A 17,560-nucleotide genomic window follows, 5' to 3' on the forward strand; every position below is an offset into this window, starting at 1 on the left:
TTATATACGAATTTTCACAATGTAGCACATAGATTTCAATTACACAAGAAAATCTGCAATTTTCTGCATTATGTGAATTCCTAAAAAACAGTGAGAATTAACTAACCTGCAAAGAAATTGAACCAACAGTTTCTAAATAGGACTGTCAATATAAATTCAAACTTGTAAAGTTAATGAAAATACATTTATTCAAACTTAACTGTAGGAGAGATCCAAACTGAGTTATGTAAATATTAACTGTATGATTATTCAGTTCCTTAGGACTAGATCAGTCATATAAAAATTTCTCAGTATAAATTTATACAGTAAAGTCTAGCAATTAAAGACGTAATTTTTATATTGAAAACTTTTTTGTTATTACAGTGGGATGGATTTGTTAAAGGCCCAGTACAAAAAATGGTTGAAGAAAGTGACTTTTTAATAAAATATACACTCGTAGGAAAAAAAATCCTAATATACTGATATTTAGTTAAACAGAAAGGACTTACGAAAACACTTCAATATCTAGGCACAATTGGTCAAGTATTAATGATAATTTCTGTCATTACTTTAAAGTTTAAGCCAGCTTTTCAACTTGACTGTTACTTCTATAACACACTCCGTCAGCACAGAGAAGGCACCTCTCTCTCCCCTAAGGCCCTCGAGAACAAGTATTTACAACATTCTAGGAACACAATGCTCTATAGGTAAGTACAGACACAGTTATTTACACACCCCACTTTAGGGCAAACTAAATTACAATAGAACTATGATTTGTATTTTTACATCTTATGATGGACATGACTTTCAAAGACACCAGAAGACAATCCTCCACATAAGCTTTTACATACAAGATTTAAATTAAATGTGCATTGGTCACTAGTATGTGAAAAATTCTATGAATTAGTGCAATTCTTTGTATCCCTAGTACTCAGGGAAAGTTTATATACAATAAAGAAATCTCAACTACTACGTAAGTCAAATTTTTTATGGCTCAATAGTCTAACCACTTAATGTTCTGTAAAATTTTATAATTGAAGTATCAGAACACTTAATAAATGGTTTATAAAAATCTCTTTAAAACAAAGAGAACAGATGATTGGAAGAAAGTACAGAATTTCAGAAATATAGTTTTTACTGCAATTTATGAGAAAGGAGTGATAAATTATTGATTCCGAGGGTAATCATCAAGCTGCTGCTTTCTGATTAGGTATTCTATTAACAAGTTGAGGTGGTTATCATCATTATTTTTTACTTAGTGGCTGTATATTTAAGTGTCTTATTAATGTTGGCTGAAGGTAATTTATATGAATAACCATCATCTTCCTACAAAGGAGATGAGAAGCTACTCCAGAAGCCTTAGGCATCATAGAAGTCAAGAGTGTGGGAACTAGGCTGACTTAAGTTGTATTTCTACACGATATACACATGTACAATATACAGTGTCAAAGCTGTACAGTTTCAGATTGGCTTTACTTACATTTTTGCACATTTTCTTTTGTTCTAAAATAGAAATATAACAAGGAAGTCTATTTACAAACCAGGAAGCTGCTTCAGAAACAGCATGACTTAAGATATAAAGTGAAATCTCAGTACAATGAAAGTGCAGGTCATGTTTGCAGAGTCTGTTGCGATCCCATTTCCTACACGCACAGTTTGAAGGACACTAGTTTTAAACAGCTACTGTTCTCTACATCAGGGGGTTCACTCATCATAATGCAACGACAGCAAGAATTTGTCCACATCCATTCCTGCTGGAAATGAACTAGGTAGCTTCTTTTTCTGTGAAGACAAAAACAAGAGAGAAGGAAAAACAATAAACTCTAGGCTAGATAATTTTCTTAGCAGATCACCTAAAACATTATATAGAGTTCTTTACTATTAAATTGCATCATTTTTGATTCTGTTAAAATTTTATTTCTACAGGGAAAGACAGACACGTTTTATCAACCCAATGTTAAAATACACTTTAATTGTAATTAAATATTAGCTTAGGCAAAAGGCAGGAAACAAATCTCGAGAACATGCTTCCTTTAAGGTGGTCATGTTTGTAAAACCATAGGCCTTAGAAAGTATTACTAACAAATATTGTTTTATTATACTAATTTTGTATGTGTGCAACACATTTGTACACACACATATACACAGATGCGTACACAAGTCAGAGGACTGTTTTGGGGGAGCTTTTCTGCTTCTACCATGTAGTTTCTAGGGATCAAACTCCATAATCATCAGTCTTGAGAACAAGTACCTTTACCATCTGACCCCTTTGCTAACACACAAAGATTACCACTCACTCACCAAGTTCCTACCATTAACTAGAGATACTTTTGAAGTAGTAGACTATATAGCAGACTATAAAATCACAGAGTAAGATGTATGATTTTATGGTAAATGATGAGGCACAGAATCATGGTCACAGGGATGACAAGCAGTTGAAACAGAGGTCAAACTCAGAGTTGCAGGGCACAAAACCTAGATATCCTTTTCCCCACCTATTCTATTTTCTCTATGGTACTCACATATTTTCGATTCAGTCTACTCAGTAAAACAAACAAATTTTAGATATAAGCATTTATCATTGCTACTACCCTTGCACTGCCTTACTAAAGACAATCATGGTAAGAAAAAACACGGGGACATGAATTTTTCTTAAAGACCATGGAAGAGAGGGGAAACGAGTAGAAAACTCCAAGTCAAAGAAAGTAAGGTAGTGTTTTACTGGGCAATTCATGTAATGGTAGTTTCCCAGTCTTTCACATTTTATGTGTTCCCATGAAAAATCCTGGGTGATAGATATCAGGATAGAAACATTCACTTTTCCTAAGAATGATATCATCATGACTGGGAAACACTACTAAGTGTATGGTCCTGAGGGTACATTTGGTCAGGTAGCTGTAGCAAAACAGTACTAAGTTCTCTCTCTATCTAATGTGAACACTGAAGGAAGGGACAGAAGTGGAACTGGAATGAAAAACTTTTAAACTTGCCTTGATTTTCTTCTTTTTCATTGGTACTGATGAATTTGCAAGATTTTTAGTAGAAGTACGGGAGTTTCGCTCCCGCTCATCTAATTCTTCAATTTTCCGCTTTTTTGTAGTGCTCCTTGAAGATGTTCTAAATTGCTGTGTGTTATCTTTCAGAGGAGTTGCTGTCGTCCTAGCGATTGCTGCTCTAGAGAGAATCATAAGCGTATGAGCAGCCATGCTCACACTATTTTCACTGCCTGTTTCACTGGCTGGGCTGCAGGCAGGCAAGTCTGCAGTAACAGGAGGGACCATTATTCTGGGCATGCTGCCATCTTCACCAAAGCGCCTACTAGAGGGTGCCTTCATACTGTCGGCAGGTTCTTCTTTATGCTTTTCCCCTGCTCCTGAGCCAGGTGTCCGGGGTACTGGCAAATCAGTATCAGCAATCCTATTTGCTGGGCTGTGCAGTGGAACATCCTGCAATATTTCTGCACCAATTAAAGAATTAGTAGATTTACTTTGCTCTTGTTTTAGGTCCTTCACAGTTCCACCTATAGAAGTAGCATTTTTATTGTTTGAGGACGTGGCTTGTTTTTTGGTCAACTCCTGCAGGGAAGCTATAGCTTTTTCATTCCGCAAGCTCCCATTCTGTTGCCCAACAGGCAGTTTTGAGGAGTCTGGACTCTTCTGTCTTTCCCCATCACTGCACAACTCATTCTCCTTGTTAGCTGTTGCTTTATGGAAAGACTCAAGGGCCACTTCTGTGGGGAAAACTTTCTTTTCAGACTGAATTTCTTTCACAGTGGTGTGTCGGCTAAAGGCAGCTTCTGATTTAGATAAAATCTTGGGCACAGTTTTCTCTCTCTCTCTTTTAACGGTACTATTAGAAGGTGGTTTTAAGGTGGAGGGGACAATGGCTAAGTCAGTAGCAGGAAAGGACGTGTCCTTCTTTTCTTTGTTTTGGGAGGTCATCTTATTCTGTGGCCCCTGCGTATTTGTCACAGAAGAAACAGTGCTATCGAAACAGAGCACACGCCTATGACTTTCAAATGGCTTGCTGGCAGGAGCTATCCTCTCTGCTGAGAGGGGAATTGTGACCTCTTCTAATTTTTTCCCAAGTTCAGGGGCTATATTCTTATCAGAAGCTTCAGTTCTACTGAAATGAAAGTATAACATCTCATTTTTAGTAACATGAAATTTGTCATTTGAGCATTTTAATAATCTACAGTATAAATTATTTTATCCTTACCTTTGCATATGACATGCTCCTGAAAGACTGGACAAATCTGTCAAATTATTTACTTGTTTTCCTGGAATCATAAGTTAATTCATTAGAAAAGAAAAATATTTGTGAAAGAATATATATACTCCACTGAAAAAAAAATGAGCCAGATAATGTTACATGAGAAAAAAATTAAATGACTGCTAATTTGCAAATAAAACATTTTCATAGATATATTATTCTCTTTATTTTTAATTTTATTCATTTATTCATTGATTTATTTGGTTGTTTGGTTTTTTGAGACAGGTGCTCTCTGTATAACAGTCCCGACTGTCCAGGAACTCTCTGTACACCAGGCTGACCTTGAACTCATTGATATCCGCTTTCCACCTGCCTCTGCTTCCGGGGTGCTGGGATTAAAGATATGCACCACCACCACCTGGCTATACTATTTTTTTTAAATACTTAAATTTTCTATAGCATATTCATTCATTTCATAAAGAAAATCTAGATACAGACCAAATGACTTAATTTCAGGCCAACACAAATCCAGCCTTCAAGAACTACAGCTTTTAATGGCACTTAATACACCAGTTCGTCTGAGTGAATTGATCCCATTGATAACAACACCTGCACATAGCTTAGTTCCTTACAGAAAAGTGGAGCTGTACTTGCACAGAACTTAAGCATATCCTTTAATCATCCCTAGGTTACTCATATGAATATCATGTTAGTAGCTAATACTGTATTGTTCAGGGAAAAACAATGAGAAAAGTCTCTTCAGCACAAATGCAGTTACAACTCTCCAAAATTCTGCCTGTGGTTGGCTGAACCTGCAAATGTCAAAGAAACTGAGAAAAGAAGTCAACTGTACTTAGATCAAGAGAGCTTAAGTGTAAGAAAGCATCTTGAGAGAAGGAGCAATGATAAACTAGAAGTAGTGTTTGTGAGACTTGGAATTTGGATGGAAGAAAGCAGGAAGCCAAAGTAATAAAATCACCAATGGAGGAGGAAAAAAAGGAAGAGCTACATGAAATAAGACTAGACAGACTTTTCTCCATAAAGAAGCCAGCTGGTATACCCAGCCACACCACACTGTTATGCTGAGTTGGGTCCAGGAAAGTGATATCAAACAACTCTGAAAACCAGATGCTACAGGAGCCAGGCAGAGACAGTACCAACTGGAGGCTGAATTTAATGGAGCTGAAGAGAGTGGAGCAACAGGCCATATATAAGGTACCAGAAAAGGGCACAAGGCCCTTACCATTTCCTCATGCCTGCCACTACCCAGATGAGCAGATCCTCAGACTGCAGGAAAAGCAGCAGAATGGTGAACATGTCACAACATCCTGATGGGACTAACAGACTTGAAACAGCAGAATGGGGATCAAAACAGAGGTGCAGTAAGGGGTCTTAATCTAATTCTCAACAGCCCCCACCCTGGCAAGAACAGGAAGAAGATGTATGGATAGTTTGGCAAACCTGCTCCCTTATAGACTAAACTAAAGTAACCAGAAGGCTCTCCCCAACCAGGAAGAAATACAAACTGAAAACATTCTTCTATAGCCGTGCGATGGTGGCGCACGCCTTTAATCCCAGCACTCGGCAGGCAGAGGCAGGTGGATCTCGGTGAGTTCGAGGCCAGCCTGGTCTACAGAGCAAGTTCCAGGACAGGTTCCAAAGCCACAGAGAAACCCTGTCTCGAAAAACAAAACAAAACAAAACAAATCCTTCTATCAATTTTAGTTTGTATTTTAATCTTTGCCCTAAATGTTTTCATTTCTTTTTTGTTATTATTAATTGTTAGTATTTATACTTCTGTACTTTTAGGAGGTCAGGTGAAACTTAAAGTTTTATATTTGCCCACCTGCCTGGAAGAGATTCAGATCCCCAGAGTTACCTGGAAAGGATTCCAGCCAGCTGTGTTGCCTATAGATTGTACAGTACACTCCAGGTTTCTACCTCTATTAGGGGGTGCAGAGTGGCCAGGTTCCTAGATTTTGTAAGCTGTCACCCAGGCTTTTGTGGGCTTTGGTTATACAGTTTGAGTCTGAGTCATTTTTGCTGTTAGGAACCCCTCACTCAAGTTCCTGTAAGTAAATTTAAAAGAGCTCATTGGTTCACCAAGTTAGATTCTGATCTATGGTCTGTTCCCTGGTTCTTCATCTGGAGCGAGGAGATGTTTGTTCACATCTCTCCAAGAACAGTGTCACGGAACAATGATGCATCTGAAGGTTCCAGCAAACAAACAAACTCAAATGCGGAAAGCAGATGGTAAGGAATGATAAAGATCAGGGAAGAAACAGGTACTAAAATAAATACAGAATGAATCTCACAAAGAGCTGATTCTCTGTAAAGATTAACAAGACTGAAAAGTTCCTAGGCCAAACTAACCAAAAACAAACAACTGAGGTGGGAGGGCGGGGACAGGGAGTTCCAAGTTAATAACACTGGCAGTAAAAAGACAGACATTACAACACGCTCCAATGAAATCCAGAATATTCTTAGGGAATGCTCAGGGAGCAATTCCTTCACTTCCTTTCCCTTCTCAAGAAGGATCTCACTAACTTGTTCCACCTGGTCTAGCCTCTTGTTTCAGTCTCCCATGTGCGGGTTATAGTTTGCCACCACCCTAGGCCAGGAGCTTCAGTTTTATCCTGTGACCAACCGGGAGTTACTAAAATTGTTTAGGTAGGAAGTCACATATTCTAATATGTATGGGGCAGGGGTGTCACTCAACTAAGAAATATAGAATGAACAAGAAAATTGAGGATCTTAAAAACAAAACAAAACAGGGTAGAACACTACTGATGTGACAGAAAGTTATGACTATTTGAACTAAGAGAAATGTGTGTCAAGAGTAACTCAGTTTTTTGACACATGTAAAGAGATGGTAGGACCACTTGCAAAAGCAGGGAACAAGAGAAGGTGTTACATTTATTTTGTTAAACACTTCAAAATTGTTTGAAAAAAAATGGGAATTATGATTTTAGGCAGCTCCAAAGAACATACTGAGAAACAATGGATAAAACCTAAAGCCTTCAGCAAAGCAAAGGGATTTACCAGAATCAAAGCTGTCCAATCAAAAACTGCTTGCTTGAAGGGAAAGAGAACTGCTTGTTAGGGATGTACAAGGTATTCAAGAAAACATTCTCTGGGTACCTAATTTCAGCACTTGGGAGGCAGAGGCAGGCAGATGTCTGAGTTCAGCCAGAGCTACACAGAGAAACCCAATCTTGAAAAAACAAAAAAGAAAGAAAACATTCAGTTGCTGCTTCACAAACACAACGTTCAAACTCTTTGAACAAGTACCTGTAATAGGCTTGTTTCTGAGTCCCTGAGCCTTCTGAGATTTTTGAGGAACGGGGAACTGAGTAATACTTCTGTTACAAACAGGTGCTGCTAAAGGCATATGAAGGACCTAGAAGGAAACATACAGAGAAAATTAACTAAGCAGTTGTTGGAATGCTTCCCCACACTATTCTTAGTTCATAAACATACCTGCTGAGGAGGAGTAGAGAATGTATTTCCATTCTGTCCAACTACAGACACAGGTATCATTCCCACCATTCCTTGAAGCACAGGCTGTACTGGAGAAGCAATTATGATAGCAGAGCCTAAAAAGCAATTTTCATTAAAATCAGTTTTACTTCCATAAGTCTTCTGACAACAATAAATGCCAAAGAAATTAGTATTTTGAAGCAAATTCTATCACCAAATCTTCTTTCCTAACAATCTCTGCACCAGCTCCAGCCTCCAGGTTCCTGCCCTCACTGATGAACTGCTATACAGAACTGTGAAATAAATCTTTTCCTCCCCAAGTTTCTTTTGGTCATGGTGTTTCATCACATCACTAACACTAACTAAAACAGAAGTTGGTACTACGAGTGGAGTATTACAGTCAGACCTAACCACCTTCTGGGGAGGACCGCGGAAGGACTTTGGAACTTTGGGCTAGATATTAAGAGTTCAGTGAGCGGTTCTTTAGGAGCTTGGAAGATAAGAATGTTAAGAAGAGTGCAGATGATGAAGGCCTGAATTGTTAAGTTTCAGAGGGAAGCAAACACTGTATTGGGCCTTGTGTGTGAAGAATCTGTAGTGTCTGGTCACCTGGAGCTGAAGAATTGGCTGTGATTAGCAAGAGCCCAGAAGTACTCAAGTAAAACCTTTGCTCTGCTGGGATAGTTGGTGCTGAAGAACCAGTTGTGACTAAGAGACTAGCATCACTGAGGTGAAGTCTTCTGGGAAGTACTTCCTTGGGGTAAGCACACAGAAGCTGTGTTCCAGAAGCAGCCAAGGTTGTACTTCATACTGGTAGCCAATCTTGGTAGTGTAAGTAAGAGTCACCCTGGCAGTACTGATTTTGAAGGCATCAAGGGGTCATGGAGAGCAGCTGAGGCTTGGCACTGTGTGGCAGGGCTAAAGTCCCCGAAAAGAGCCCAGGAGGGGCTGTCGTTGAAAGTGCAACTCAGTTGTAGGCAGGGACCCCAGCACTATGGGATGACCACCAAGAATAGTAGCAGGTGGTGGGGTGGAGCCATCCATAGCCTAGACAACGAGCTGTGTGTGCTGCAGAGGGCAGAGTCTGAGAAGTGACCCAAGTTCTTTGTGTTACTCTGGAGGAGCCCAGAAGATGAGTGAATCTCACACATCAGACAGTGAATGATTTATATTGTTGAGTTTGGTTTTGCTTAGTCCAGATTGTGACTGTGCCCTTGTTCTTCCCTCCTTAAGTAACTATTTTTGGTTTGATAAGACCACAGTTGAAAGACTCTGAATTTTAAAAGAGATTGCCTCTTTTGAAGACAGATTTTTTTTTAAAAGATTTAAAAAAAAAAGTTGTCCTTTGCCTACACATATGCTTGTGTAAGGGTGCCAAACCCCTGGAGTTACAGACGGTTGTGAGCTGCCATGTGGGTGCGGGGAATTACACTGGGTCCTCTGGAAGAGCAGCCAGTGCTCTTATCACTGAGACATTTCTCCAACCACAAGAGAATGAATTTTTAAAGATCATGGGACTTTATAATTTAAAATTTGGAATGTTCATACTGCAATGTTGATACTGATGTGTGATCTTTGAGAAGAAAAAGAAAAGTTGTGGCTTAACAGTAATGTGTTTGTGTGTCAAGATGACAAGGCATCAACTGTGCTGGCTAGTTTTATGTCAACTTGATACAAGCCAGAGTTATCTGAAAGGAGGGAACCTCAACTGAGAAACTGCCTCTCTAAGACTGGGTTGTAGGCAAGCCTGTAGGGCATTTTCTTAGTAATTGACACAGGAGGGCCCAACCTATCGTGGGTGGTGCCATTCCCAAGCTATCGATCCAGGTTTTATAGATATATATATATAAACAAGAATATATATAAAGCGGACTGAGCAAGTCATAAGCAAGAGTGGGAGGAACCAGTAAGCAGCAGCCCTCTGTGTCCTCAGGACTGCCCTGCATCTATTCCTGACACCACTTCTTGAGTTCCTGCCCTCACCTCTTTCAATGATTAACTTTTCCTATGGCATAACGAGTGAAATAACCCTTCCCCTACCATAGCTGTTAATGATAATGGTGTTTACATCACAACAATAGTAACCCTAATTAAGACAATCTTGTTTATAAATTTTTGATTAAGTACAGTAATAAAGTTGAGAAATGAAGAAAAAGCAACTTAGCGATATTATCCTAAGCTCGAGACTAGACTATGGCTAGAAGATCCATTACATACTGATTCTTCTAATGAAGAAGACTGAAACTAATTAAACACTGAGTAGTCAATGTCTCATGTTTGAACTTTGTATCAGAAAACTTGGATTCCAAGTGAGAATTTACAGCCTTTAACTATTTTTTATCTTAATGGTATTGACCAAAAACAATATACTTTTGTGACCAGATTAAACTACCAAGGGAAAATTATAGTGCATACATGGTCCTTAGGAGTCAGCCACAAGAAAAGCTTAGTTATTTAGTCCTGGTATGAATGTACCTTTTCCTAATACACTAACTATCCCTGTCAGATTCATCTTATTTTCACACAAACCTGCCAGTTTCCCAAACATCCACGAATACTTATTCTACTCCCCTTGGCTTCAAATCTTACCTCATTTCTCTAAGCTTTAACTCAAGCTTCATATTATGCAACAGTTCTGGCCTCTTCTTTACCTCATTTGAAATAGTTCTTAAAATAGATTTACCAAATTTAATAGTTAATAATAATTAAATAATCTATAAATCAGTACACATGGGGATATAGGAGAACATGTGTAAATTCTTATCTCTAAAAAACATAAACCAATAGATATGATAAGCTTGTCAATTACTAACTGTATGTAAACCAGCATACAATGAAGACAAGAGCCCCCGTGGAGCCTCTAAAGAATCATTTCTAAATAGCAACAGAATATGAGAAATGACAAAGAGTTTTAGTAGAATTCAAGTTTTCTTGAAAGTCTCTCTAAAAGACAAATTCCTTAAAAACTTACTATAGGGTCAGGTGGTGGCAGCACAAGCCTGTAATCCCAGCACTTGGGAGGCAGAGTCAAGTGGGTCTATAGAATGAGTTGCAAAACAGCCAGGGCTATACCAAGAAACCCTGTCTCAAAACTCCCCTACCCCCCAGGAAAAAAAAAACTATGACTATAATAAGAATAAAGAAATATCCTGCTACATTGAGTTATAAAATGAACTATGTTCTTTTCTTTTTCACAGCTTAGTGCTGTAGACGAAAAACTATGACAGAAAAAAATTAAAGCTATAGCCTACCAGATTTAAACAAAACCTGGCTGAATTAGGTAGGAAGAAAGGCATAAGCAATTATTTGTATGGTATTTTGTCGTGTGAATTATCTATTTTATCTCCTAGTCACTGACTTCACACAAGAAAATTAAGATTGCAATCCAGAGAAGCTCCAAAATGCGTGCACACCCATATAAATTACACACACACATACACGTATCACTTTTCATTCAGTGTTGGAGATACAGTCCACAGTCTTGCACATGCTATACAAGTGCTTTTCCACCACTATATCCCCAGCTCACCTCCAATATGCTCTTAGAGTTACCTTGTGAAAAGTTTGGTGACACAGCTTGGTTGACAGCAAATACACTGTTAGACTTTGGTGGTGTCTGTAACTGCTGCGGAGGAGGCTGTGCAGTCATAGGTGCAGAATTCCCAGGCAATACCACTACATTAGATTGACTGACAGTTGGTCCCAAGGCTGTTGGATCAGTCATACAGGTAGCTATCAAAATGTTACTTGAATTGCCAAAGGCTGTGCTTGTGGCAGGCATCAACTGTATGTATCCTCCGTCCTTAGGAACACATGGTGCAACACTGGTTGAAAAAGTAATGCCATCTTCACTCTGAGGATTGCTTACCACAGGTTCCTCAGGTTTCAGCACTACAAGGTTCTGCTCCATTGAGCCAGAATCCCCTACTTCCACAGATACAACAGCACTTGTAGTTTCTTCTGAAGACAGGCATGTAACAAATTCTGCATTTTTGGCAGGAGATTTAGAAGACAGAATTATCGTTGGCAAGTTTTCTCCACTGATACTAGATACAGCGCTGTTAAGCTCTGCATCTGAGGAAACAAATGGATCATCACTAATGATAATTTTGAGAGACACAATACTTGACGCATCCACCTCCACTGAGTCTTTGCTAGGCTTACCATCAGTACTTTGGGTCTCAGGAGACCCTCCCACTGAACCACCAGATTCTGAAGGAAGCGAATGATTATTTTTCACAGGATTATCCTCTCGGGGAACCAGTGCAACTTCTTCACAGCTGTTGTGTTCACCCAAAGAGAGAAAAATTGTATCTCCATCTTTCACAGAAGAGGAAGGCTCTTGGGAGTTCTTAGACTTAAGTGTCTCAGGCTTGTTTTCCATATGATTCAAGTCAACAGATGTTGAACCATTAGATAGCTGTTTATCTGAAGGGACTGATTCTTCAAGATGAATTTCTATTTGTTCAGATACATTTAAACCTGAACTTTCAACAGTCCCAGGTGATGTTCTACTTTGCAATGGAGAATTATCTTGGCAATCTGGTAGTGGCTGTGCTGCAACTGATGATACACTATTAGTTTCAATTTTACTACTTTGAGTTTGACAAGAATCTAGTGACTCGGAACCATGGGAATTAGTTTTAACTTTTATTATATTGTTAGAATTTTCACAAAATTGACTTTTAGATGGCTTTCCAGTCAATGGAGTATCCTGGGACAAAAGCTGGGTATTTTTCCCAGAGAGAATTAAGTTTTCACCACTGGCTTCACTACCAAGGGATACAAATGAAGTCACTGGTATATCAGGCTGATCAGGCTGTATCTGAGGTTCATTCAGCATACTTGTAGACAAAGAATCCTTTTCAACCTCCACAGCCCTTTCAGTGTCAGTGGGCATCTGACTGGTGTATAACTCAGAACAATGGTCATTACATTCAGTAGAGCCTCCTCTTTGGTTAAAGTCACTCAAATTAGACACAGACTCAAAGGTAATATCAAGGGCACACTTCTGTTCAGCAGGTACAGCTGTTTTAAAGACCTTTTTTTGAATGTTAGTGTTTATTTGGGAGAAATTTTCCTGGGATTCTTGTTGAAGAACATCGTGGCTATTGCCATTCTTCAAATCACTTAATAATACATCTTCATTTTGAAAGGATGTACAAAAGGGAGGCTGACCAGATTGCCCATCTGTAAAACACCAGTGTGATGGAAAGTTACGTTGAGTATGTTTAGCTTCTGAAAGCAGCCATTTTTCCTGTACAACCTACTTTGCCAAGAAAACACTAATCTTTGGCATAACAGTTAAGTTTAAGACTGACGCACAATTAACAAATGTCAGATTGTTTCCAAGTTTCTAGGAAAACAGACGCCAAAGAAGGAAAATGTACACAGGCTTAAGAACATCCAGTACTTACCAGAAGACAAAATGCCCTAATCTGGCTCTAAACAATAGTGGAAATAGTTGCTTCCCTATCTAGACTTTTTTCTTCTTCTTGGTGTTTTTTAGAGAGGTCCCACTATGTAAGTAGCCCACACTGGCCCTGAACTTGCAGTGATTCTCTCACTTCAAGCCTCCTGAATGATGGGATTTTCAAATTTTGCCATGTCTACTTACTCTATTTGCCTGATTTATTTTTAATGGTAAAACGAGACCAAGATCATTTTGCTCAATTAACACGATTTCTGTGTACACTTTAACATTTAACATATTTACTGAGGACAACCACACACATTTTTCTAGCATGCAAATATGAACAATTGACTCAATGATCTTATAGAGATTAAAATATCTAGAAAAAACACAGAATAGAAAATTGTAATATAATATAGGAAAAAGGCCAAAAAGAAATAAAAAAAAAATCTTTTTAAGAGGAAACAATGTAGCATCAATACAGTGAATTTTACAGAGTAATTGAGACAATTTGAACAAATATGGAAAGAAATAGGGAAAAATCCAGAAAAATGGCTGTAACTATCATAACTGGTAAAATCATATAGTGTATAGAGCCCACTTAATTCTATATTGAGGGAGAGATTAGGGGAAATTATATTAGGCCACACAAATACAGGACAAATGACATTAAAAAAAACAGTGCTAAAGATTAAATTGAGCACTAGGTTACATAAACACTCTTGCACAAGCTCCATTTTCAACCTGAAAGAGGTTTCTTAATGAATTTGTAAGACTTTCTGAGGACAGGATTACAAATTTTATTTTGCTTATGCTAAAGCTTCAGTGAAACAATCTTTTAGCTGTGAACAAACACACAAACAAATGCACAAATATAGTTCAGCCTAAGAAATGCAAAGTTGAGCTTTGTTATTAACAATGAACTCAATGAAAGACATTCTAAAACAAGTTTTTGAGGACAAGATGTGAAAAAACTGGAAGCCATTACTCATGTCACTTAAAAACAGGTAAGGAGCCAGGTGGCGGCAGCACACACCATTAATTCCAGCACTCATGTGACAGAGACAGGTGGATCTCTGTGTTTAAGGCCAGTCTGGTTCTACAGAGAAAGTTCCAGGGTAGCCAGGGCGACACAGAGAAACCCTGTCACAAAAAATCACCAATCAATCAAAACAGGTAAAGAAAAATGATGATCAAGCATAGCTTGTAGAGACACTAAATAATATGGAGGTCGCTGGTGCTGAAAACGGCATAAAGTTTACCAAATTATGAAAAGTGAAGATGATGACTATCTGAAGAACAGAGACCCAGGGACTGAAAGGACTCTTTGTTGTGCTGGCAAAGACCCTTTTCTCACTTGAGAGGCAAGTTCTTGATTTGATTTCATAACAGAAAGCTAATACAATTTTATTATGTACTTCTATAAATTTGTGCTATACTTGACAAAATTTCTTTAAAAATATTCTATATTTTAAAATTTTAATACTGATTTACTCAGTTTTTCTTTAATTCACAAAGTGCTTCCTATGTATGGACTAACTATGCTATGTTGGTACTCCAAGAAAGACATGACTGAAAGGCTCCGAATAAAGACAGCAGGGATGCGGGATAACCTACAAACTTACAAATAACCAAATTCAAGACTATCAGCATATACTGTATAATTTCCTTGAAATAATTATGACTGTCAGCTTAACTCAGAAGACTGAAAAACTCTAATAGATCAGATATTAGAATTTGAGCCTTAATGAAACTGTTTCATTACAGACTTGTCCACTGGCTAATCTATTTATTAGATTGTGTGTCTACTGCTCTATGAAAAAAATGAGTATGAAAAATTAATCTTCTAATCAAAGGATTTGGACAGGGAATTATAAACATAAAAATGAACTATGTAGTAATTTGAATAACTTCTAATTTAAATAGTACTGCTTTTGAATTTTGAACAATTTTAACATTTTAGTTGATCATTAACAAACAAAAAAAATCTTACCAGATTCTTCTGTTTCAAAAGAACTTTTAATTGCTAGATTAGTTTCTTCAGTTAACACTATATTAGGATTAGTTTCCATATGTTGACTACAAACACTTTGTGATATATTTTTATTATTCTTTGTTTTACCTGTTAAAAAGAGAATAGAGAAATAATTAAGTGACCATACTACAAAAAGCACGAATACTGCCATTCTTGTTTTTTTTTTTTTGTTTGTTTTTTCGAGACAGGGTTTCTCTGTGGTTTTGGAGCCTGTCCTGGAACTAGCTCTTGTAGACCAGGCTGGTCTCGAACTCACAGAGATCCGCCTGCCTCTGCCTCCCGAGTGCTGGGATTAAAGGCGTGCGCCACCACCGCCCGGCTGAATACTGCCATTCTTAAATAAATTATTCAAAGTTTTATTTCAGTCATACTTTTTTCTTTTTTGAGACAGGGTCTCAGGTAGCTCAGGCTGACCTTGAACTTATTATTTAGCCAAAGCTGACTCTGAACTCCTGATTTTCCTATCCCTACCTCTGAATCCCTAAAGATTATTATAGCCACAACCTTAAGATTGTTAACATGCTGCTTTATATGCCACTTACAAATATGAATTCAAAGCTTTTCTCACCAAATTTTCATTATTTTTTTTTCTATGCTGCCTTAGGCTGCTTTTGAAGTCTTTGGTTCAAGCAATCCTCTTGCCTCTCAGCCTTTTGAATACTGAGACAATGGGCACATGTCATGACACCTGACTACAACTGCTGGGTTTGTTTGTTTGTTTTGAGACAAATTTTCTCTGTGTAACAGCCCTGGTTGTCCTAGAACTCACTCTGTAGACCAGGCTGGCCTCACACTCAGAGATCCACCTGCCTTGCCTTTGGAGTGCTGGGATTAAAGGCGTACACCACCACTGTCCAGCTCAACTAGTGGCTCTTTTTTTGTTTTTTAAAGATTTTTGTTTGTTTGTTTAACATGAGTGCTCTATCTGTACATATGACTTTATGCCAGAAGAGGGCATCAGATCTCACTAAAGACGGTTGTGAACCACAATGTGGTTGCTGGGAGTTTAATTTAGGACCTCTAGAAAAGCAGATCACGAGCCATCTTTCCATCCCAAACGGTGGCTCTGAATGATAAACATTTATTAAGAGCTTCTGGAAGGTTCAAGAATCTGCACACGTAACAAGTTCATAGAGAATGCTGATACGATGGCTGTTCTGACTTTAATGCTGAATACTTCACATTCTTTTAGGATCTCTCAATTATATTTACCTGCATTAGAATAGAGTCAGCATACCTCATGTTGACTGGTAAAAATACAAAACCAAATAAAACCAAAAACCCAATTCTCTGTTTTTATAATTGAACTTTCCTAAGTAAACATAAAGGTATACCCTTGCATCTCCATACATTACTTGCTGTAAAGAAACAGGAAGTTTTCAAAAGCCCTAGGTGATGTTACTTTATTCTGTGCTAGGTTATTCAAGATAGTGGAGAAAATTGTGTCTACTTGCTTTAGTAAATGGTGTATTTACCATAGTCAAATAGATCAAAGAGAGCCTGAAATGCTGGGTCTGATTCTGTCTGTTCCAATATATCTTGTATTGCTTCTTCAGACATGTGGATTTCACTCTGCAAAGTAAAAACAAAGTCATGAACAAGTAGAATTAACATAGCTTTAATACCAGAGATATTACTCATGTTATTGTTATTTTTATATATGAGAATTTCCCTACAAGAAAATCCTTTTGATTTGAACAACAGGCCTATCTAAAAGAAAATAAGACTTCTGGAGAGCTCGTGGATTAGAAACTGTAGTCGATGAGAAGAGTGAGGACCAGAAGGATCAGACTATATTTTGAAAAGAATGGGTGGAAGGACAACAGGGTAACAGGATAGCTGTAAGGTGTGAATGGACAGATGGTGATACAGTATAAAAGTGGTGACTGGGAAAGGGAAAAACACAGCCTCACTCAAAGAGAAAGCCATGTGGTAGGGTGAAAGAGAGATTGGCAGTCTTATATATCCAGAAGACAAAACCCCAGTTCTCAACATCCTCAAATGCTATTGGGAGTGTTGCTGAGATAGTGAATCCTCACTGTGCCAGGCTAGCAGTGGAGAAGGAGCCCATTTTGTTGCCTGCCCTGTCTTGGAGGGCTGTAAGTGGACACAATCTTGAGAGGGATTCTAATAAGATGAGACAACCTGAGATCTGAAAACAAGGGATGTTCAGAAGTCAGGGAACCTAGAATCAACTTCCCACATACCCAGGGTCAAACAGCTGAGGGAAGGAGATGTAGTGATAAAGAAGATAGATATGGAAATGAGGGAAAGGAAGAGTTCGGTCTGAGCATCGAAAGATATAACTTCTCTGTGGCTAGGCAAGCCCATCGTCACCTGATAGCTCAGAGACTGTTGCCTGAAGACAGTGGGTTGTCTGGAAACAACCATTCTGCTATGCAGGTCACTGGGTAAGAACTAAGAAGCCTGAAGCTTCAGCA

General features: G+C 38.3%; 1 protein-coding gene across 3 annotated transcripts in view; it reads right to left on the minus strand.

Annotated features, from left to right (window-relative positions):
* Window positions 1–397: 397 nt before the first annotated feature.
* The window catches only part of Npat (nuclear protein, coactivator of histone transcription), a 37,967-nt gene continuing 20,804 nt past the window's right edge, over window positions 398–17,560 (minus strand). The window contains exons 11-18 of one of the 3 annotated variants that reach the window (XM_075965900.1): window positions 16,595–16,691; window positions 15,078–15,206; window positions 11,224–12,861; window positions 7,672–7,787; window positions 7,483–7,591; window positions 4,198–4,258; window positions 2,970–4,104; window positions 398–1,761 (exon numbers count right to left, since the gene is read on the minus strand). In XM_075965900.1, the coding sequence (XP_075822015.1) occupies window positions 1,684–1,761; window positions 2,970–4,104; window positions 4,198–4,258; window positions 7,483–7,591; window positions 7,672–7,787; window positions 11,224–12,861; window positions 15,078–15,206; window positions 16,595–16,691 (3,363 nt within the window). In that variant the 3' untranslated portion in view covers window positions 398–1,683. The remainder of the gene's footprint in view (window positions 1,762–2,969; window positions 4,105–4,197; window positions 4,259–7,482; window positions 7,592–7,671; window positions 7,788–11,223; window positions 12,862–15,077; window positions 15,207–16,594; window positions 16,692–17,560) is intronic. The other 2 variants (XM_075965901.1, XM_075965902.1) reach the window with 2 other exon arrangements.

The sequence above is a fragment of the Microtus pennsylvanicus genome, chromosome 3 (genome assembly GCF_037038515.1).
Source record: "Microtus pennsylvanicus isolate mMicPen1 chromosome 3, mMicPen1.hap1, whole genome shotgun sequence".
In the NCBI taxonomy this organism is placed as follows: Eukaryota; Metazoa; Chordata; class Mammalia; order Rodentia; family Cricetidae; genus Microtus; species Microtus pennsylvanicus.